The sequence below is a fragment of the Psammomys obesus genome, unplaced genomic scaffold (assembly GCF_907164565.1).
Source record: "Psammomys obesus unplaced genomic scaffold, mPsaObe1.curated_primary_1811, whole genome shotgun sequence".
In the NCBI taxonomy this organism is placed as follows: domain Eukaryota; kingdom Metazoa; phylum Chordata; class Mammalia; order Rodentia; family Muridae; genus Psammomys; species Psammomys obesus.
The window spans coordinates 23,100,720-23,125,391 of record NW_026585894.1 but is presented as its reverse complement, the minus strand read 5'-3'; the positions used below and the strand labels follow the sequence as shown (position 1 = coordinate 23,125,391).

The window sequence follows — 24,672 nt, the reverse complement described above, 5'->3', positions numbered from 1 at the left end:
CCATTCATGTTTAAAGTCTTGGAGAGATCAGGAATACAAGGCACATACCTAAACATAGTAAAGGCAATATACAGCAAGCCCATAGCCAACATCAAACTCAATGGAGAGAAACTTAAATCAATCCCACTGAAATCAGGGACAAGACAAGGCTGCCCACTCTCTCCCTACCGCTTCAACATAGTACTTGAAGTCCTAGCCAGAGCACTAAGACAACTAAAGGAGATCAAGGGGATACAGATCGGAAAGGAAAAGGTCAAAGTGTCACTATTCGCAAATGATATGATAGTATATATGAGCGACCCCAAAAATTCAACCAGAGAACTCCAGTTGATAAACACCTTCAGCAAAGTGGCAGGATACAAAATCAACTCAAAAAAATCACAAGCCTTCCTGTATACCAAAGACAAAATGGCCGAGAAAGAAATTAGGGAAACAACACCCTTCACAATAGCCATTAACCACATAAAGTACCTTGGGGTGACACTAACCAAGCAAGTGAAAGACCTGTTTGAGAAAAACTTCAAGTCTCTGAAGAAAGAAATTGAAGAAGATCTCAGAAGATGGAAAGATCTCCCGTGTTCATGGATTGGTAGGATTAACATTGTGAAAATGGCCATCCTGCCAAAAGCAATCTACAGATTCAATGCAACTCCCATCAAAATACCAACTCAATTCTTTACAGACCTTGAAAAAAAGATTCTCAGCTTCATATGGAGAAACAAAAAACCCAGAATCTCCAAAACAATCCTGTACAACAACAGATCATCTGGAGGTATCTCCATCCCCGATCTCAAGTTGTACTACAGAGCAATAGTAATAAAAACTGCATGGTATTGGCATAAAAACAGAAAGGAGGATCAATGGAACCGCATAGAAGACCCAGAAATAAACCCACACACCTATGAATACTCGATTTTTGACAAAGAAGCCAAAACCATTCAATGGAAAAAAGACAGCATCTTCAACAAATGGTGCTGGTCCAACTGGATGTCCACATGCAGAAAAATGAAAATAGATCTATATTTATCACCCTGCACAAAACTAAAGTCCAAGTGGATCAAAGACCTCAACATAAAACCAGATACTCTAAATCTGTTAGAAGAAAAAGTGGGGAACAGCCTAGAACTCATTGGCACAGGAGACAACTTCCTGAACAGAACACCAACAGCACAGCCTCTAAGAGCAACAGTCAATAAATGGGACCTCATGAAACTGAAAAGCTTCTGTAAAGCAAAGGACACTGTCATCAAAACAAAATGCCGGCCTACAGATTGGGAAAGAATCTTCACTAACCCTTTATCTGACAGAGAAAAACTCTAACTAGCCGTGTTTTCAAAGCAAAGACTCATGACCAAACCTTTGGCAGAGTACACGGAATCATAAGAAAGAAGGGGAGTTAGTCTGATGAGGAAAGGATAGGAGCTCCACAAGGAGCAAACATATCTGGGCACAGGGTCTTTTCTGAGACTGACATGCAACCAAAGACCATGTATGAATGTAACCTAGAACCTCTGCTCAGATGTAGCCTGTGGTAGCTCAGTAACCAATTGGTTTCCCATAATGAGGGGAACAAGGACTATTTCTAACAGGAACTCAATAACTGGCTCTTTGGCCTCCCCACCACCCAAGGGAGGAGCAGTCCTGTTAGGCCACAAAGGAGAGCTTTGCAGCCAGTCCTGAAGATACCTGATAAAACAGGATCGGATGAAAGGGGAGGAGGTTCCCCCTATCAGTGGACTTGGCAAGGGGCATGGTGGAGATGAGGGAGGGAGGGACTGGGAGGGAATGAGGGATCGGGACACGGCTGGGATACAGAGTTAATAAAATGTAACTGATAAGAAAAAAATAAAATAAAATAAAAAAAAGAAATTAGAGAAACAACACCATTCACAATAGCCACAAATAACATAAACTACCTTGGTGTAACCCTAACCAAGCAAGTCAAAGACTTGTATTAAAAAAAATTCAAGCCTCTGAAGAAAGAATTAGAAGAAGATATGAGAAGATGGAAAGATCTCCCATGCTCATGGCTTAGCAGGATTAACATAGTAAAAATGGCCATCTTACCAAAAGCAATCTACATATTTAATGCAATTCCCATCAAATTGCCAACCCAATTTTTACAGACCTGGAAAGAAAAATTCTCAACTTCGTATGGAATAACAAGAAACCCAGAATTGCTAAAACAATCCTCTACAATAAAAGATCTTCTGGAGGCATCTCCATCCCTGATCTCAAGCTGTACTATAGAACAACAGTTATAAAAACTGCATGGTACTGGCATAGAAACAGAATGGTGGATCAATGGAACCTAACAGAAGACCGAGAAATAAACCCACACACTTATGGACACCTGATTCTTGACAAAGATGCCAAAACCATACAATGGAAAAAACATTGCATCTTCAAAAATGGTGCTGGTCCAACTGGATGTCTATATTTAGAAAAATGAAAATAGATCCATACTTATAACCCTGCACAAAACTGAAGTCCAAGTGGATCAAAGACCTCAACATAAAACCAGACACATTAAATCGGCTAGAAAAAAAAAGTGGGGAATACCCTAGAACTCATTGGTACAGGAGAAAACTTCCTGAACAGAACACCAACAGCACAGACCCTAAGAGCAACAATCAATAAATGGGACCTCATGAAATTGAAAAGCTTCTGTAAAGCAAAGGACACAGTCATCAAAACAAAGTGACTGCCTACAGATTGGGAAAGAATCTTCACCAACCCTTAACAGACAGAGGACTCATATCCAGTATATATAAAGAACTAAGGTAGCTGAAATGCAGCAAACCAAGTAATACACATAAAAAATGGGGAACAGAGCTAAAGAGAGAATTCTCAGTAGAGGAATATCGAATGGCAGAGAAACACTTAAAGAAATGCTCAACCTCAGTAGCCATTAGGGAAATGCAAATCAAAACAGCCCTGAGATTTCACCTTACACCCATCAGAATGGCCAAAATAAAAAACTCAAGTGACAACACATGCTGGAGAGGTTGTGGAGAAAGGGGAACCCTTCTCCACTCCTGGTGGGAATGTAAACTTGTACAACCACTCTGGAAATCAATCTGGCACTTTCTCAGACAACTAGGAATAGCGCTTTCTCAAGATCCAGCCATACCACTCCTAGGCATATATCCAAAAGAGGCTCAAGTACACAAAAATGACATTTGCTCAACCATGTTTGTAGCAGCTTTATTTGTAATAGCCAGAAGCTGGAAACAGCCCAGATGCCCCTCAACTGAAGAATGGATGCAGAAACTGTGGCACATCTATACAATGGCGTATTACTCAGCAATGAAAAATAAGGAAATCATGAAATTTGCAGGTAAATGGTAGGACCTGGAAAGGATCATCCTGAGTGAGTTGTCCCAGAAGCAAAAAGACACACATGGTATATACTCATTCATATAAACATACAACATAGAATATACCCACTAAAATCGGTACATCTAAACAAACTAAGCAAAAGAGAGGACCCTAACTAAAATGTTCATTCCCCATCCTGAAAGGGAAAGAGGAAGAAAAAGAAAACAGGAAACAACCTAGGAACCTGCCACAGAGGGCTACTGAAAGCCTCTGCAGTGCAGACTGTCAAAGCAGATGCTTAGCCTGATGGTCAACCAATGGCCAGAGTGAATGGTATTTTATGTAAGAAGTGGGAAATAGTTAAGAGCTAGAGAGGACAGGAACTCCACAAGGAGAGCAACAGAACAAGAAAAATTGAACACAGGGAACTTCCCAGAGACTCATACTCCAACCAAGGACTATCCGTGGAGATAACCTAGAACTCTGACAATGCAGCCACTTCTGGTGAGAACTGATAGACTAAGATCAGAAAGAAGGAGAGGAGGATCTCCCCTATCAGTGGACTTGGGGAGGGGCATGCATGCAGAAAGGGGGGAAGGGTGGGACCGGGAGGGGAGGAAGAAGGGGCTTATGGGGGGATACAAAATGAATAAAGTGTAATTAATAAAAAATTTTTTAAAAAAACATCAAAAATGTAACTAATAATAATAAACAATAAAAATTTCATTGGGAGAAAAAAAAAAGAAAATCATAGAAGGAAAATGTCCAAACTTGATGAAATAGATGTCCATAAATATATAAGCAACATACAGAACTCCAAATACAGTAGACCAGAAAATAAACTCCTTATACTATCTAACTGTCAAAACATTAAATCTACAGAACAAAAAAAAAAAAAAATTAAAAGCATCAAGGGAAAAAGGCCAACTAACCTAAAAGTCAGACGTATCAGAATCACACTTGATGTCTCAGGAAAAACTATGGAAGCCAGAAGGTCCTGAGGAAATGTCATGTAGCCTCTAAGAGACCACAGATGCCAACCCAGGCTGCTATACCCAGAAAATCTTTCAATCAACATAGATAAAGAAAACAAAATATTCCAATGCAAAAGTAAACTTAAACAAAACTAAACAGAAACCGATCCCAATAAGATACTAGAAGTAAATCTCCAATATAGTGAAAACAGCTACACCGAAAAAAACCACAGTATATAGATAACTTCACATCAATATTTAAAAGAAACCAAGCAATAAATCACAGTAACACCACCAACTCCACAATAAAAGGAACTAACATTCGTTGGTCACCATTATCTACCAACATTAATGGACTCTACTCTCCAATAAAAATACACAGACTAATAGAATGTTTGTGGAAACAGGATCCAACATTCTGCTGCATCCAAGAAACACACCTCTGCATAAATAAATAAATAAATATATAAATATAAATAAATAAATACATAGATAGATAGATAAATAAATAAATAAATGAATGAATGAATAAATAAATAAATAAATAAAAGCTACCTCAGAGTGAAAGGCTAGAAAATTATTTTTCAACAAACAGTCTCAGAAAACATGTGGGAGTAGCTATGCTAATATCTAATAGAATACTCTTTTAACCAAAAACTTTTAAAGTTTTATTTTTATATTAATTACAGTTTAATTTTTTGTATCCCAGATGTAGTCCCTCCTTCATTCCCTCCCAATCCCACCCTCCTTCCCTCATCTCCTCCCTTCCCCTCTCTAAGTCCACTGATGGGGGAGGTTCCCCTCCCCTTCCATCTGACCCTACTTTATTAGGTCTCATCAGGACTGGCTGCAGTTTCGTCCTCTGTGACCTGGCAAGGCTATACCTCCCTTGGGGGAGGTCAGAGAGCTACCACTGAGCTCATGTCAGAGACATTCCCTGGTCCTCTTACTAGGGAAACCCAGTGGATACCGAGCTGCCATGGGCTACATCCAAGCAGAGGTTCAAGTTTATACCCATGCACTATCCTTGCTTTCAACCAAAACTAATCAAAAATGATGAGGAAGGGCACTTCATTCTCATCAAATGATAAATCCATCAGGAGGACACCACAACCTTAAATATCCATGCCCCAAATACAAGAGCACCTGCATTCATAAATGAAACATTATTAAATGTTAAATCACACATAGATCCCAACACCTTAGTAGTGGGAGACATAAACACTCCACTCTTACCAAGGAACAGATCACCTAGGCAGAAGTTAAGTAGGGAAATAATGACACTTAGGGACGTCCTAAATCAAATGCACCTAATAGATGTCTACAGAACTTTTCACTCAAACTCAAAAGAGAATACCTTCTTTCAGCACCTCACAGACCCTTCTCAAGAATTGACAATATAGTCAGGCACAAAGCAAGCCTCAACAGATATAAGAACATGGAAATAATCCCTTGTATCCTATCAGACCTCCATGGCCTAACAGTAGACGTCAACAAGAACAGAAATTAACAAACACCCACATATGTACAGAAACTAAACAACCCTCTACTCAATGACACCTTGGTCAAGGAGGAAATGAAAGAAGAACTTTGAGACTTCATAAAATTAAATGAAAATGAATGCACAACTTACCAAAACTTATGCGACACAATGAAAACAGTGCTAAGAGGAATGTTCCTAGTACTAAGTGCCTCCAGAAGACCTTTGGGACATCTGATATTAACAGTATTAATGCACACCTAAAAAGCCCTGAGGAGGGGGGAAGAACACACACCCAAGAGGAGGAGAAGGTTGGAAATGATCAAACTCAGAGCTGAAATCAAAGAATTAGAAACAAAGAAAACAATTCAAAGATTCAATGACACCAAGAGCTAGTTCTTTGAGAAAATAAACAAGATAAACCCTTAGCTATACTAACTACAAGACCTTCAAGAAAGAGCTAACTCCGAGTCTCTTCAAACTATTTAATGAAATAGAAACAGAAGGAACATTACTAAACTCATTCTATGAAGCCACAGTCACCTTGATACCTAAACCACACAAAGACCCAACCAAAAAAGAGAATGTCAGACCTATCTCTCTTATGAACATTGATAAAAAAAAATACTCAATAGAATACTTGCAAATTTAATGCAAGAACACATACAAGACCATGACCAAACACCCTTCATGACAGTCATACAATGGTTGACCAATAAAAGGAAATCTATCAATGTGATCCACCATATGAACAAACTGAAGGAGAAAAACTACATGACTATCTCCTTAGATGTCAAAAAGCATTTAACAAAATCCAATAGTCTTTCATGTTTAAAGTGTTGGAGAGATAAGGGATGCATGGCACATGACTAAACGTAGTAAAGACAATATACAATAAACCTATAGCCAACACGACATTATATGGGGAGAAACTTAAATCTATCCCACTGATATCAAGGACAAGACAATGCTGTCCACTCTCTTCATATCACTTCAACATAGTATTTGAAACCCTAGTTAGAGCAATAAGACAACTAAAGGAGATCAAAGGGATACAAATTAGAAATGAAGAAGTCAAAGTATCAATACTTGCAGAAAATATGATAGTATACATGAGTGATGCCAAAAATTCAACCAGAATAACCCTTCCTGATAAACACCTTCAGGGAACTGGCTGGTTAAAAAATTAAATTAAAAAAAATATATATATGTATAAGAAAGTCAAAAGGGCTGAGAAAGAAATTATGGAAACTAAACCCTTCATAATAGTCACTAATGATATAAAGTATCTTGGTGTAACTCTGAGAAAGCAAGTGAAAGACCTGTTTAAAAAAAACAAACTTTACATTAAAACCAGATACACTATATCTGTTAGAAGAAAAAGTGGGGGAAAACCTTGAACTCATTGACACAGGAAAGTACTTCCTGGACAGAAGACCAACAGAAGAGGATCAAGATCAATATCAACAATCAATGAACAGGACCTCATGAAACTGAAAAGCTTCTGTAAAGCAAAGGACACTGTCATCAAAACAAAGCGACTGCCTACAGAGTGCGAAAGACTCTTCACCAACCCTATATCTGACAGAGGGTAAATATGCAGAATATATAAAGAACTCAAGAAGTTAAAAAGCAACAAAACAATAATCTAAAAAAATGGGTAGAGAGAAAAACAGAATTCTCAATAGAGGAATACCAGATAGCAGAGAAACACTCAAAAAAATGCTCAACATCCTTAGTCATCAGGGAAACGCAAATCAAAACGACCCTGAGAGTGGACCTTACACCAATCAAAAAGGGTAAGATCAAAAACTTAATTGACAACATTTGCTGAAGAGGATGTGCAGAAAAGAGGAACACACCTCCATTGCTGGGGGGGGGGATGTAAACATGTATAACCATTTTGGAAATCAATCTGTTGCTTTCTCACACAATTAGGAATAGTGCTACATCAAGGTCCAGATATACCACTCCTAGGCATATATCGAAAATATGCTCAAGTATACAACAAGGACATTTACTCAACCATGTTTGTAGTAGCTTTATTTGTAGTAGCCAGAATTTGGAAACAACTCAGATGTCCCTAAATGGAGGAATGGATGCAGAAATTGTGGCACATTTACACAGTGAAATACTACTCAGCAATTAAAAACAAGGAAATCGTGAAATTTGCAGGCAAATGGTGGGAACTAGTAAAGATCATCCTGAGTGAGGTATCCCAGAAGAAGAAATATACACATGGTATACACTCATTAATAAGTGAATATTAGACATATAATATAGGCTAAACATACTAAAATCTGTACACCTAAAGAAACTAAGCAACAAAGAGGACCCAGGGTAAGATGATCAATCCTCATTCAAAAAGGAAAATGGAATACACATTAGAAGAGGGAGAAAACAGTCAACAGGGCAGGAGCCTACCAGAAAAGACCTCTGAAAGACTACATATAGCAGGGCATCAAAGCAGATGCTGAGACTCATAGCCGAGCTCTGGGAAGAGTGCAGGGAATCTTTTGAAAAAGGGGAATATGAAAGACCTGGAGGGAAAAGGAGGTCCACCAGGTGAGCAAAAGAACCAAAAAATCTGGGCACAGGGATGTTTTCTGAGAGTGATACTCCAACCAAGTACATTCATGGAAATAACCTATAACCCCTGCACAGATGTAGCCCATGACAGCTCAGTCTCCATGTGGGTTCCCTAGTAATGGAAACAGGGACTTTCTCTGACATGAGCTCAGTGCCTGGCTCTTTGATCACCTTCCCCTGAATGGGGAGCAGCCTTCCCAGGCCACAGGGGAAAACAATGCAGCCAGGCCTGATGAGTCTTGTTAGGCTATGGTCAGAGGGAAGGGGAGGATGACATCCTCTATCAGTGGACTTGGGGAGGTGCATGGCAGATGAGGAAGAGGGGGTGATATTTGGAGTGGAGGAAGGAGGGGACTACAGTTGGGATACAAAGTGAATAAACTGTAATTAATAAAAATATAAATTAATTTTTAAAAGAAATTGAAGAAGATATCAGAAGATAGAAAGATTTCCCTTACTCATGGATTTATATAGGACTTATATAGTGAAAATGGCCATCCTGCTAAAAGCAATCTAGAGATTTAATGCAATTCCCATCAAAATACCAAGACAAATCTTTACAGAACTTGAAAGAAAAATTCTTGATTTCATATGGAAAACAAAAAACCATTATAGCCAAAATAATCCTGTACAATAGCAGATTGCCTGGAGGTATATCCATCCCTGAGCTCAAGCTGTCCTACAGAGCAAAAGTAATAAAAACCACAGCTTACTGGCACTGAAGCAGAATGGTGGATCAATGGAATCAAATAGAAGACCAATAAATGAACCCACACACTTATGGATACTTGATTTTTGACAAAGAAGCCAAAACCATACAATGGAAAAAAGACAGAATGTTCAACTAATGGTGCTGGTTTAACTGGATGTTTAAATGGTGAAAAATACAAGTAGATCCATATTTTCCCTGTGCACAAAAGTAAAGTGCAAAGACCTCAAAATAAAAACAGACACTATAAATCTGTTAGAAGAAATAGTGGGGAAAAGCCTTGACCTCATTGGCACAGGATACAACTTCCTCAACAGAACAACAGCAGCACAGGCTCTAATATGAAAAATAAATAAATGGGACCTCATGGAACTGAAAATTTATGTAAAGCAAAGGACACTTTCATCAGAACAAAATGACAGCCTACAGACTGGGAAAGGGTCTTCACCAATCCTCTATCTGACAGAGGGTAAATATCTAGAATACATAAAAGAACAGAAGAAGGTTAAAAAAAAAAAAACGAAAAACGGAAAACAAAAACAAAAACATAAAAAAAAACATGTAAACCAATTGAAAACTGGGGTCCAGTGCTAAACAGAGACTTCTCAATAGAGGAATATCAGATTTCTAGAAACACTTAAAGAAATTATCTACATCCTTAGTCATCTGGGAAATATAAATCAAAATGACCTGAGATTGCACCTTACAACAATCAGAATGGCTAGGTTCAAAAACATAAGTGGCAAGCCATGCTTGAGAGAATGTGGAGATTGGGGAACCCTCCACCATTGCTATACAACTACTTTGTACAACTATTTTGCAATTCAATCTGGTGCTTTATCAGACAAGTAGGAATAGTGCTACCTCAAGGTTCAGCTATAATATCCCTAGGCATATATCTAAAATATGCTCAAGTACACAACAAGGACATTTGTTCAACCATGTTCATAGCAGCTTTATTTTTAGTAGCCAGAATCTGGAAACAACCCAGATGTATCTCAACTGAGGAATGGATACAGAAATTGTGATGCATTTACACAGTGAAATACTACTCAGCAACAAAAAGCAAGGAAATCATGAAATCTGCAGGCAAATGGTGGAAACTAGAAAAGATCATCCTGTGTGAGGTAACCTGGAATCAGAAAGATAAGCATAGTATATACTCCCTAAAAATTGGATATTAGACCTATATTATAGGATTAATTTACTAAAATCTGTACACCTAAATAAGTTGGGCAAGACGAGCAATCCTCATTCAGAAAGTCAAAGGGGATAGATATTAGAAGAGGGAGAAAACAGAGAACAAGCAGGAGCCTACCACAGAGGGCCTCTGAAAGACTCTACACCACAGGGTATCAAAGCAGGTGCTGAGACTCATAGTCACACTTTGGGCAGAGTGTAGGGAATCTTATGCAAGATGAGGAGATGAAAGACCTGGAGAGGACAGGAACAATAGAAACAAAAAAATGGGGCACAAGGGTCTTTTCTGAGATTGATACTCCAACCAAGGAGTACGGATAACCTAGAACCTCTGCACAGATATAGCCAAGGTAAGCTCACTCTCCAAGTGGGTTCCCTAGTAATCGGAACAGGGACTGTTTCTGACATGAATTCAGTGTCCACCCTGAGGGTGGAGCAGGCCTACCAGGCCACAGAATAACAAAATTCAGCCAGTTCTGATGAGACCTGATAGGCTAAGGTTTGAGGAAAAGAGAAGAAGACCTCCCCTATCAGTGGACTTGGGGAGGTAAATGGGAGGAGAAGTAGGAGGGAGGGTGGGATTAGTAGGGGAATGAGTGAGGGAACTACAGCTGGGATACAAAATGAATAAATTGTAATTAAAAAATAATAATTTAATTTAAAAAAAGAAAAATATTTAGGTATATAATAAACTGCTAATTTCCACATGATACTTTCAAATGAAAAAATAGTACAAATGTAAGATTGTGCTCACAGTCATATAACTATCCATTCACTGTTTTACCATACTGTGTGAGAAATTATAGATTTCTATCCATTTAGTATTAAACATTCATTTCATGTGTTACTTGTAGGTGCCTGAATATATGTATGTGTTTCACATGCATGCAATAGCCTTCAGAGGTCAAAAGAGGACATTAGATCTTCTTGAACCAGAGTTACAGACAGTTTATCAACCATGTGGGTTCTAAGAACCAAAACTGAAGACTCTTTAAGAGCAGCAACCACTCATAACTATGGAGCCCTTTATCAGACTCTGGCACATATGTTCATTACATAGGTGAGGAAAGAAGTATGCATAGTGAAAATTGCTCATGATAAATTAACTTAACTAATGAGTGAGAAGATAAGATCATCTTGAATCTTTATTTTACTTTGCATCCAACTGTAAACGTATAACATGTATATAAAATGAAAAGACAGTATTTATCAACTGGTAACTTACAACTTTGCTTTTTAAATTATACCTATGTCCTTACAAGGTCTCACAGCACAACACAATGATTATTTCCAAAAAACATAGGTTACTAGTTAAACTATAGTTTAGAAGTTACTGAGTTTGTTTAATAAGAAACACATTACATGAAATTATGAGATTATAGGGAATGAAACAAGCATTAAGTGGATGATTAATTCCAGGGCCCTTCAAAAGCAGTAATTCAGACTTGTTTATATTACTGTTCTTAATAAATGACAGTCTTAAGTTTTTAATTATATTAAAATTATATTTTCTTAATTTTATTCATTACTGGCTATAATTAATTTTAAATAATTTAAAATGTAAGAAAATGTAAGTAACTGTAAATCACAATTATGCTCGAACAACAAAAACAGTCTCTTTCAGCAGTATCTGCAATAGTTAATATTTTGCATTGTTTAGATCGAGAAGCCCAGTTGTGTGGTCAAACACTATGGTTATAACTTTGACAATATTCAAATGTGAATAAATTAGTAGATATAAAATAATTAACTGAAAAATGCTGCATAAATTTAGATCATATAATATGCTAATTTGATATAGTTTATGTGGTATGAAAGAGTTTTATTAACTTTCTAATTTATTTATTTATTTCAGTTTATTCACTTTGTATCCTTGCTGTAGAACTCTCCCTCATCTCCTCCCAGACCCAACCACCTCCTTCTTCTCCCCGTATGTCCCTTCCCTAGCCCACTGATAAGGGAAGATCTCCTCCCTTTCTACCTGATCATAGCCTCTCAGGTTTCATCCAGACTGGCTGCATATTCCTGGAAAGTTTGCACCTCTCCCCAGAAAGAGGTGATCAAAGAGCCAGCCACTGAGTTCATGTCAGAGACAGCCCCTGAACCCCTTACTTTGGAACACGTGGAAACTGAGCAGTCTATGGGCTTTCTCTGAGCAGGGGTTCTAGATCCTCTTTTCATGCATAGTCCTTTGTTGGAGTATCAGTCACTGCAGGACCTCCTGGGCCCAGGATTTTTGGTTCTGTTGGTCTCCCTGTGGAATTCCTGTCCCCTCCAGGTTTTTCTGTCTCCCTCTTCCTCCATAAGATTTCCTGTAGACGGCCCCAAAGTTTGGCTATGAGTCTCAGTATCTTCTTAAATACCCTGATGGATAGAGTCTTTCAGGGGCCCCTGTGGAAGGCTCCTGTCCTGTTCCCTCTCTTCTCCTACTTCCGATGTCTATCCTTTTTGCCCTTCTGAGCGAGGTCTCAGCTTCTTCCCTAGGGTCCTCTTTGTTGTTTAGCTTCTTAGGGTTATAAATTTTAGTATGTTTATCCTATATTATATGGTTAATATCCACTTATAAGTGATTATATACCATATGTGTCTTTCTACTTCTGGGTTATCGCTAGAAAAGATCATCCTGAGTGAGGTATGGAAGTTTTTATAAGCAAATGCATATTCAGATTACATTTACTAATGCAAGTGTGTCTTACTCAATAATTTGACAGGCTTGCATTAGTAAGTGTTTGTAACCTCCCATCTTGCCTTTTAAACTTCATACTTGTTAAGCAACATAGCTAACCAAGAACTTAATTATTTTAATTTACAACACCCATTTTTCTGTTTATTTTGGCAACTACTGACTATCTATGCACAGTCTCTCTAAGGACACAGTGGTAAAAACTAGGCATGCTTCCCTTTCTCATGGATCTTTTAAAAATAATATATTGATACACTTTAATCAGTTTTTTATTATTTATTACAATTTATTCACTTTGTATAGCCACTGTAACCCCCCTAGTTTCCTCTTGGTCCCACCCACTCTCCTTCTTCCCCCCCCCATGCCCATTCCCTAATCCACTGATAGGATAGGTCCTCGTCCCCTTCTCTGGGAACCCAGATTATCAAGTCTCATAAGGACAGGCTGCTTTAAACTTATATCTCCATATCTATCTCTCACTATGTGTTTCTATTAGAATCACATAACATGATCCTTACTTTCAAGTCCTATTTAGATATATAAGAATAAATATGCCTGATGATATATTGTAGTTTCTGTCTATGCTCTTTACATAAGTACAAAGAACATGCTCAATAAATAATTAATGCCTAAATACATGACTGAATGAACGAATTTCTAAATAAAACAAAACAAAAGAAAAAAACTATTACCTTTGGCTGGACGAACAGTAAATGCAATTCCTTTCAGTGCATTTACTGGTTGCCACCCAAACTGAGCAGGGAGATTCAGATGATTATAGAGTCTAACTGTTCCCCGAAAACATGTTTTCAACAAGAAAGTTTGTGGTCTCAATACAATCTCATTAGAAGACATCTCAAGTTTTGGAGGCATGATGACAGCCGACACTAGGATATGTCCACCATTTACGTTGTTAATTCTAAATGTGAATGATCTGTAATAAAGTAGAAACTCCAATATTTAACTAAAAGCATATCTATTTATAAATAGCATTTATTTATGATTACAGATTTCAGATACATATAAAATATATATGGTATAAATTATGATACGTAATTATTTCTGAAAATATGGGAGGAAATTAGATTATCACTAAGTATATGAAAATACAAGTGTACAAAATGTCAAAATATACTTTCTGTAATTTGTGATAAAACATTCTATGCTACAACTATTGAAGTAAATTAATACATATGAGAAATGATTCTAGAAAGCAGAAACTGAGAAATAACCTTACTTCCAGAATTTCCCATTGGTAGAAGATTCAAACACCACTGAAATATATGTAGTAGATGTAGGTGGGATCACATATGAAAATTGGTTGGTTTTCTGAAGTTCTTCCAAATCACTATCTAACTGGATCAATACATACATGGGCAGCATATTAACAACATGAAGTAGCTGAGTATTTGTAGATTCCACACAAACATTACCAAAATTAAGTACAGATGGTCCTGAAATAATCAAAGTAAGTTATTAAGTAAAATTATTGCAAAGATGTTCTCTCATTTCCTAAGCCTTCAAAATTTGTTTTAGTAAGTAAGTTAAATTGTTCAAAATTAACACAAACTGGTTAGTATAATATCACAAAATGATTTATTATAATATCAGACATGAATAGCTCTGCTTTAATCTAGATGACCAATGTTTCATACTCAGAGATTATTGCTTCATGTTCAATATGACTATATTTTAGTATGAAAATTTACGGTAAAATGATAAGCACAATAAAATTCCTATCAACACTTTGATCTGCAAACTTTCACCAATGTCTACTTCTATAAATACACTTATTTTGCTTACCTATGCATAATTCATTAAAAGAAAAATACCAATTTTCAGGGGTTGGCTTTCTCCTGTGGGGTGGGTCTCAAGTTGGGCCAGTCATTTGTTTGCCATTCCCTCATTTTTTATTAGGGTTATTTTTTTTTAATTGAGTCAATGTTCAGTCCAATTATAGCCACCTTCCTTTTCTACTCATGGATCCTACCATCCCTCTCTCTCCCTGCCTAACCTCTTCACTAATACTCAGACAGAGGGAACCCTACCTTCCCTAACATCTGACCCTAAACTATCAAGTCCCATCAGGACTGCCTGCATCTTTATCCTTCATGGCCTGGCAAGGCTACTCTGCTAGGGAGAAGTGACTGAAGAGCAAGCAACAGAGTCCACTTCAGAGATAGGCACTGCTCCCTTTACTAGGGAACCCACATGGAGACAAAGCTACCTATCAGCTACATCTGAGCAGGGGGTCTAAGTTCTGTCCATGCATTGTCCTTGGTTGGTGCCTCAGTGTCTGCAGGCCCACCCTGGGCCCAGATTTGTTTGCTCTGTTGGTCTTTTTGTGGAGCTCCCCTCTTGTCCTTCTATCCCCCCACTCTTCCAAAAGACTCCCTGTGCTCTGCCCAAAGTTTGGCTGTGAGTCTCAGCATCTGCTTTGATACTCTACTGGGTGGAGTTTTTCAGAGGACATCCATGGTAGGCTCCCATTCTGTTTCTTCTCTTCACCCACTTCCACTGTCTATCTATTTGCCCTTCTGAATGAGAATAAAACATCCTCCCTACGGTCCTCCTTTTATTTAGCTAATTTAGGTCTGTGCGTTGTAACATGGTTATGCTGCATTATATAGCTAATACCTGCTTAAAAGTGGGTATATACCATGAATCTCTGCTCCATCTTTATCCATATACTTCTTGAAGGTAAGACAAATTTTGGGTTGAGGGTTGTACAGATGAGCTGGTGTCCCCCTTCCTCCATGGAAGTCCTACATAGGTAGGGAACTTCATGATCACCTTAATCAGTATAGGAAGACCAAGCCTATTATTGGTGGAACCATATGTGGGTTTGAAGTTGTGGAATAAATAAGAGTATGGAAAAGTAAGCTGAACAGTAAAGCATATATTCATTAAATAATCTCTGCTCTTCACTGTGGATATGACTAGCTATCTTGAGCTCCTGTCAACCTGACTTCTCAACAAAAATCAACCGTGTTCTGTAATTTTGAGTTAAAATAGATTTCTCTCCTAGGTTGCTTTTTCTCAAAGTATTTTAACCACAACAACCAAAATAAAATTAGAACATATTCCCTTATGTATATGTCTTAATTGTGTTAGTTTATTGACCTGATCATTCGTATTTACTTTCTATTTATTAGCTTTTTTAGAAAGCAACTGTATATATTTGATAGCAACATTGATTTGAGCATACAACTTCATATCTTTTGGATAAATACTTAGGAATAAAATGAAAGAATTTTGTGGTTAGTGTCTAAATATATAAGGAGCCATAAAGCTATTTAAAACAGTTTTATCCACACTAGTAGTATACAAGAGTATCAGGTTCTTTCTTTCATTGAGAAAAAAATAAATGATGAGATGGTTTTGCTTCATGGTTTAACTTTAATCATGTACTAACTTTATAGTAGTATCACATTTTGGTTTAAGTTTGTATGTCCTTAAGAACTAACAATAGCTAATATGCTAGTACGACAATAATGGATGCTCATTAATTAACTATCTGTTTAATTTTCCAGCCTATATATTAAAATATACTTGCTTTCTTAAGTTTTATTACATATTCTAGTGAAAAGTAAATTATTGATAGTTTGTAACAGTTCATTTTAGTCAATGTATGTTTTTTGCTCTCCTGCCAGTATCTTTACAGAAATAATTTTGATTAATCACCGAATAATTTTTATTTATCTTATTATTTATTACAATTTTTCATTTTATTTCACAGCTATAGCCCCTTCCAAATCCCAGCTTCCCTCTCTCTTCTCTTCCCATTTCACCACCCAAGTCCAAAGATAGGGAAGGCCCTCTTCCCCATCCTTCTGACCGTATCCTATCATGTCTCATCAGCACTGGATATATTGTTTTCCTCTGTGGCCTGGTAAGGCTGCAACATCCAATAAGGGAAGGTAGTCAAAGAGTTAGCCACTGAGATCATGTCAGAGACAGTCCCTGTTCCCCTTACTAGGGAATCAAATTAGAAACTGAGCTGTCATGGGCTACATCCATGCAGGGGTTCTAGCTTATCTCCATTCATGGTCCTTGGTTGGAGTACTAGTCTCAGAAAAGACCTCTGGGACCAGATTTTTTGGATCTCTTGCTCTCCTTGTGGAGGTCCTGACCCCTCCAGGTCTTTCTGTCTCTCTCAGCACTCTTCCTAAATTTGGCTATGAGTCTCAGTATCTACTTCAATACCTTGCTGTGCAGAGTTTTTCAGAGGCCCTCTGTGGTAAGCTCCTGTCCTCTTCCCTGTTTTCTCCCTCTTCTGATGTCTATCTGGTTTGCTTTTCTTGAATTCTTATATGTTTTGTCAAATATGATTTTCAAAACTGAAAGATTTTAGGACTCCAATAAGGCAGTGACTAGTGCCCACAATTTCTGAAGGACAGAGGAGCAAAAACTGCAAAACTGGTGAGTGGATGGCCTGTTGAGTCCAGAGCATTGACACTGAGGTTTCCAGGGTTAGAGAGGACAATCGCGTGCTGGGACAGATTGGATCCAGGACCCCCGTGTCTGGGGTCTGAGAGTGGTGAACTATTGACCACCTGCATTCTCAGCTGCACTTTCACTTGCTCCAGCAATAGCATGGTGCACATAACCCCAGGTAAGGGGCCTACTTCCTCTAATGGCCAAACAAGGGACCCAAACATGAGAGTAGAAAACTGTGGGCCTCCTGTGCTTTCCACACACTCCTGCAAGTGAGTGCATTTCTGAGAGAGTGCTTACAGAACCTCAGATCCCAGGTCCCTCTACATCACTAGACATCAGATCTTTACCACTCACACCCCCACTGTGGGCAGCATTAATATCCACAGGACAGCATTGTCAACATTAAAGTTCCTGTTCTGTGGGTCTCCTAGTGTAGTCCAGGGAAACAATTCCTGGAAATAATTCTTGGAACAAAGATGGTGCATCCTAGACAGATCTGAACACTTGAAACAAAATACCACAACAGGTCTGTGGTCCACTGGGACATTCAAGACACTTGTGCATGCAAACTGTACCTGCTGAGCCTGTACCACCACCTGAGCTAACATTCCTCTCTCACATTCCACCCTTTCAGGCAGACAGACTTCCATACACACTACTGCACTTGCGCACATGCACCTGTGACCTTCTTCCCTTAGCTACATATGAAACAACAAAACCCACTCTTAAACCAGTGGACCTATCTTCTCTTCCTGAAGAATAATCCACACTCCAGAGATAGACCCAGTCTGCAATACAAGCTCCAGGAACAAACAGCAAAGACTACGGAACATCAGATGGCTACAGGCCAGTGTAAGAACACATCCAACAAAAATCAGGATATCATGGCTTCACCAGCAACCACCAAAAACAATAGATATTTTAATTCATCAGAAAAAAGGAAAATTATTTTAAATCTATGAGTATCCAGTTATTAGAAGTACATAAAGAGGAAATAAACAAAGCTCTCAAAGAAATAGAGACAAATATGGCCACATAAATAGAGGCACATGAAGAGGAAACAATCAAAGAAAATTGATGCCATCATGGAAAGATAGGAATCCAAATTCAATCGCATCAAGTAAATGGTGCAAGAAATGAGAACAGAATTAGAATCAATAAAGATAACAAAAAAAAGAGAAAGAAAACCTTGGAGCTGGAGAAATTAGAGAAGCAATCAGGATGCACAAAGGTAAACCTCACAAACAGAACATAAGATATTGAAGGCACAGAAGATACAATTGCAGGAACTGATACATCTCTCAAAGAAAAAATAAAATCAGGAAAGTCCCAAACACAAAACATCCAAGAAATCAAGGACACCATTGAAATACAAAATCTAAGAATAACAGGAATAGACAAAAAAGAAGATTCCAGGCTCCAGGGTCCAGAAAATAATTTCAAGAAAATCAGAGAAGAATATTTTCCAATTTTAAAAGAGATGTCCTTAAACGTACAGGAGGCTTTCAGAATACCAGTAGACTAGACCGGAAAAGAAACTCCTCACATTCCATAATTGTCAAAACACTAAATCTACATAAAACAAAACAAACAAACAAATAAAAACATTAAAAGCATCAGAGAAAAGGGCCAAGTAACTTACAAATGTAGACCTATCAAAATCACCCCAGACTTCTCAACAGACTATGAAAGCCAGAAAGGCCTGAGCAGATGTCATGTAGACTATAAGAGAACACAGATGTCAAGCCAGAATACTATACCCAGCAAAGATTTCAATCAACATAGATGGAGAAAACAAGATATTCCATGACAAAAGTAAACGTAAACAATATCACCACAGCAACCTAGCCCTACTACAATCTAACAAAATCAACTACACCGAAGAATACACAGTACATAGATAACTACACAACAAAAAATCAAAACAAGCATACAACACACTATCACCAACAACACAAAAAAGAAACTAACATTATTTTCTCACTATTATCTATCAACATCAATGGACTCAACTCTCAAAAAAAATGACATAGACTAACACCTTAGTTGTAGAAATAGGATCCAACATTCTGCTGCATCCAAGAAACATACCTCTGCAACAAATATACTAAGAGTAAAGAGCTGGAAAAGGATATTTTTAAGCAAAGAGACCCAGAAAACAAGCTGGAGATAGTTTCTATCCTAATATCTAATAAAGTAGACTTTCAACCAAAATTAATAAAAAAAAAAAAAATGAGGAGGAACACTTCATTCTCATCAAAGGAAAAACCTACCAGGAGGATATCACAATCCTGAACATAAATGCCCCAAATAAAAGAGCACCAGCACTAGTAAATCAAACATTATTAAAGTTCAAATTACACGTTGATTCCAATAACTTAATAGGGGGAAATTTCAACACTCCACTCTCACCAAGGGACAGATTATATAGGAAAAGCTAAATTGGAAAATAGTGACACTTACAGAGGACCTAAATCAAAAGGAACTAATAGATGTCTACAGAACTTTTCACACAAAATCAAAAGAGAATACCTTTTTTCAGCACCTCCCAGAACCTTCTCAAAAATTAGCCATATACTCGGGCACAAAACAAGCTGCAACAGATACAAGAAGATGGAAATAATCCCATGTATCCTATCAGAACATCATGGCCTAAAACTAGACCTCAACAACAGAAATAACAAAAAGCCTACACATGCATGGAAACTAAACAACTCTCTACTCAATGACAACTGAGTCAGGAAAGAAATTTAAAAAAAAAAAGAAGAAATTAAAGAAGTCCTAAAATTCAATGAAAATGAATCAACACTTACCCGAACTTATGGGATACAGTGAAAGCAGTGCTAAGATGAAAGTTCATAGCACTAAGTGCCTCCAGAAAGAAGTTTGAGACATTTTATCCAAGCAACTTAAAAGCACAGCTGAAAGTCATAGAAAAAAAAATGAAGCAGACACAGCAAAGAGGAGTCTATACCTGGGAAAATCAAACACAGTGCTAACATTAATAACAAACTTTTGGTCAAACTAACTAAAAGGAAAAGAGAAACTATCCAAATCAGCAAAATTAGAAACTAAAGGGGGGACATAACAAAACACACAGAGGAAATTAAAAGAAGCATTAGGTCTTACTTCAAAAGCCTATATGCTACAAAATTTAAAACTGTGAATGAAATGGACAATATTCTTGATCGATTCTTACCAAGGTTAAGCCAAGATCAGGTAATTAGACTCAACAATCCTATATCCCTAAGGAAACAGAAGCAGTTATCAAGTCTCACTGCCAAAAAAAAAAAAAAAAAAAAATCAGGGCCAGATGTTTTCAGTGCAGAATCCTGCAAAGAAGTGCTAACTCCAATTCTCTTCAAATTATTCCACAAAATAGAAACAGAAGGAACATGACCAAACTCATTCTATGAAGCCACAGTTACCTTGATACCTAAACCTCACAAAGACCCAAACATAAAAGACAACCTCAAATCTATCTCTCTTATGAACATTGATGCAAAAATACTCAATAAAATACTTGCAAACCGAATCCAAGAACACATCAAAGATATCATCTACCATGACCAAGTAGGCTTCATTCCAGGCATGCAAGCGTTGTTTAATATATGGAAATCCATCAATGTAATCCACCATATAAACAAAATGAAGGAGAAAAACCACATGATCATCTCCTTAGATACTGAAAAAATCATTTGAAAAAATCTAATACTCATTCATATTTAAAGCCATGGAGACATCAAAGATACAAAGCACTTACCTAAACATTGTAAAGACAACATATGGTAAGCCTATTGCCAACATCAAGCTAAGCGGAGAGAAACTTAAATCAGTCCCATTGAAATCGTGGACAAGGGAAGGCTGCCTACTCGATATCTCTTCTACTTGAAGACATAGCTAGAGCAATAAAACAATTAAAGAAGAGCAAGGGGATACAAATCAGAAAGGAAGAAGTCAAAGTATCACTATTTGCAGACAACATGATAATATACCTGAGTGACCCCAAAAATTCAAACAAAAAGCCCCTTCAGTTGATAAACACCTTCAGCAAGGGGCTGGATATAAAAATAACTCAAAAAAATCAGTAGCCCTCTTATATAAGAAAGACAAAAGGGCTGAGAATGAAATTAGGGAAAATACACCTTCATAACAGCCACTAATAACATAAAGTACCTTGGTGTGACTCTGACAAAGCTAGTGAAAGACCTGTTTGAAAAAAAAAAAAAAAACTTCAAGTCTCTGAAGACATGAATTGAAGAAGATATCAGAAGATGGACAGATCTCCCATGCTCATGGATCAGTAGAATTAACTTACTTACTTAAAATGGCCATCCTTCCAAAAGCGACCTACAGATTCAATGCTAATACCATCAAAATACCAACACAATTCTTCATAGACCTTGAAAGAAAAATTCTCAATTTAATACAGAAAAACAAACAAAAAATACAGAATTGTTAAAACAATACTGCACAACAAGAGATTGGTTGGAGGCATCTCCATCCCTAGTCTCAAGCTGTACTACAGAGCAAGAGTAATAAAACTTTCATGGAATTGGCACAGAATCATAATGGTTGATCAATGGAATCTAAAGACAATCCAGAAATAAACCCACACACATATGGATACTTGTTTTTGACAAAAAAGCCAAAACCATACAATGGAAAAAAAGACAAAATCTTCAATAAATGGTGCTGGTTTAACTGGATGTTTACAGGTAGAAAATGCAAATAAATCCATATATATCACCCTGCAAAATAATAATGTGCAAGTGGATCAAAGACCTTAACATAAAATCATCACTCTAAATTGGTTAGAAGAAAAAGTGGGGAAGAGCCTAGAACTCATTGACACAGGAGACAACTTCCAGAACAGAACACCAACAGCACAAGCTCTAAATTCAGCAATCAATAAATGGGATCCTATGAAACTGAAAAGCTTCTGTAAAGCAAAGGACACTGTCATCAGGACAAAACACCAGCCTACAGCTAGGAAAGGATCTTCACCAACCCTATATCTGACAGAGGACTTATATCCAGAATTTATAAAGAACTAAAGAAGTTAAAAAGCAACAAATCAAGTAATCCAATTTAAAAAATGGGGTGAAGGGATAAACAGAGAATCCTCAATAGATGAATATTGAATGGAAGAGAAATGTTTGAAGAAATGCTCAATGTCCTTAGTCATCAGGGATATATATACAAATCAAAACGACCCTGAGATTGCATCTTACCCCTATCAGAATGGCGAAGATCAAAAACTCAAGTGACAATACATGCTGGAGAGGATGTGCAGAAAGAGGAACCTTCCTCCATTGCTGGTGAGAAAGTAACTTCTACAGCCACTTTTGAAATCAATCTGTTGTTTTCTCATACAATTAGGAATAGTGCTACCTCAAGATCAAGCTACACCACTCCTAGGCATATATCCAAAAGATACAAAATCGTTCAATAAGGACATTTGCTCAACTATGTTCATAGTAGCTTCATTTGTAACAACTAGAATCTGAAAACAACATAGATGTCCCTCAACGGAGGAATGGATTCAGAAAGTGTGGTACATTTACACAGTGGAATACTACTCAGCAATTAAAAACAAGGAAATCATGAAATTTGCAGGTGAATGGTGGGCACTAGGAAAGATTGTCCTGAGTGAGGTTACCCAGAAGCAGAAAAATCACACATGGTATAAGCATTCACTTATAAGGGGATATTACCATAAAATATAGGATAAATATACTAAAATCTATAGTCCTAAAGAAGTTAAACAGCAGGGAGGACCCTAGGGAAGATGCTTAATCCTCAATTAGAAGGGCAAATAGGACAGATATCTGAAGTAGGAGAAAACAGGGAACAGGGCAGTAGTGTGCCACAGAGGACCTCTGAAAGACTCTAACCACCAGGGTATCAAAGGAAATACTCATACTCATAGCCAAATTTTGGGCAGAGTACTTGAATCTTTATGGATTAAGAGGGAGAAAAATGACATGAAGGGGACAGGAAGTCCACAAGGAGAAAAAACAGTCAAAATAGTGGGCCCAGGTAGTCCTGCAGAAATAGATACTCCAATTAAGAACCATGCATAGAGAGGACCTAGAACCCTTGTTCAAAGGAAGCCCTTTGGCAACTCAGTTTACAAGTGGGCTCCCTAGTAAGGGGTGGGGGAGGGCTGTCTCTGACACAAACTCAGTGGGGGGCTCTTTGATCACCTCCTCCTGGGGGCTTCAGCCATCGCTGGCCTCAGAGGAAGATGATACAGCCAGCCTTGATGCAACCTGATGAGCCTGGGTCCCATAGAAGGGGAGGAGGACCTCCCCTATTAGTGGACTAGGAGAAGGGCATAGTGGGAGAAGAGAGGAGGGTGGCATTGGGAGGAGACAGGGATGGGGCCATAGCCGGGATACAAAATGTATAAATTGTAGTAAATAATAAATACAAAATTTAAAAAGTGAAACATTTTACTTTTCCAAAGGATATTTTCATATATACATCTATCCCTCTATAAAATATCTGCTTTTTTATCTATATGCCAGGCTTTTTAAAGATAAAACTGACAACGTTTATAGCCATTTACAATAAGCAGTATATTGTCTCACATATAAATGAACTGTGATAGGATTAAATACATCTAATTAAAATTTCTGTAAACTCATTGTATACTTGAGCATGTTTTGGATATATGCCTAGGGATGGTATAGCTGGATCTTGAGGAAGCGCTATTCCTAATTGTCTGAGAAAGAGACAGATTGATTTCCAAAGTGGGTGTAGAAGTTACTTTCCCACCAGCAATGGAGGAGGGCTCCCCTTTCTCCACAACCTGTCCAGCATTTATTCTCACTTGAGTTTTTGATCTTAGCCATTTTGATGGGTGTAAAATGAAATCTCAGGGTTGTTTTTATTTGCATTTCCCTGATGACTAAGCACATTGAGCATTTCTTTAAGTGTTTTTTTTTTTTTTTTTTTTTTTTTACTGCCATTCTATATTCCTCTATTGAAAATTCTTCGTTTAGCTCCGTACACCATTTTAATTTGGATTACTTGGTTTGGTGCTTTATTTCTTGAGTTCTTTGTATATTCTGGATATTAGCCCTCTGTCACATATAGGATTCGTGAAGATCCTATTCCAGTCTGTAGGCTGGCGTTTTGTTCTGATGACAATATATATTGCTTTACAGAAGCTTTTCAGTTTCATGAGGTACCATTTATTGATTGTTGATCTTAGAGCCTATGCTGTTGCTGTTCTGATACACTAGGCTCAGAGGGATCGAGAGGATGA

The 24,672-nt window shown here is 37.6% G+C and overlaps 1 protein-coding gene across 1 annotated transcript in view; it reads right to left on the bottom strand.

Annotated features, from left to right (window-relative positions):
- LOC129670983 (cilia and flagella-associated protein 47-like) overlaps positions 1 to 24,672 on the bottom strand; it is a 446,637-nt gene that overhangs the window by 375,441 nt on the left and 46,524 nt on the right. Inside the window, 2 exon segments of the mRNA XM_055599611.1 lie at positions 13,649 to 13,890; positions 14,194 to 14,410. Of these exon segments, the coding sequence (XP_055455586.1) occupies positions 13,649 to 13,890; positions 14,194 to 14,410 (459 nt within the window).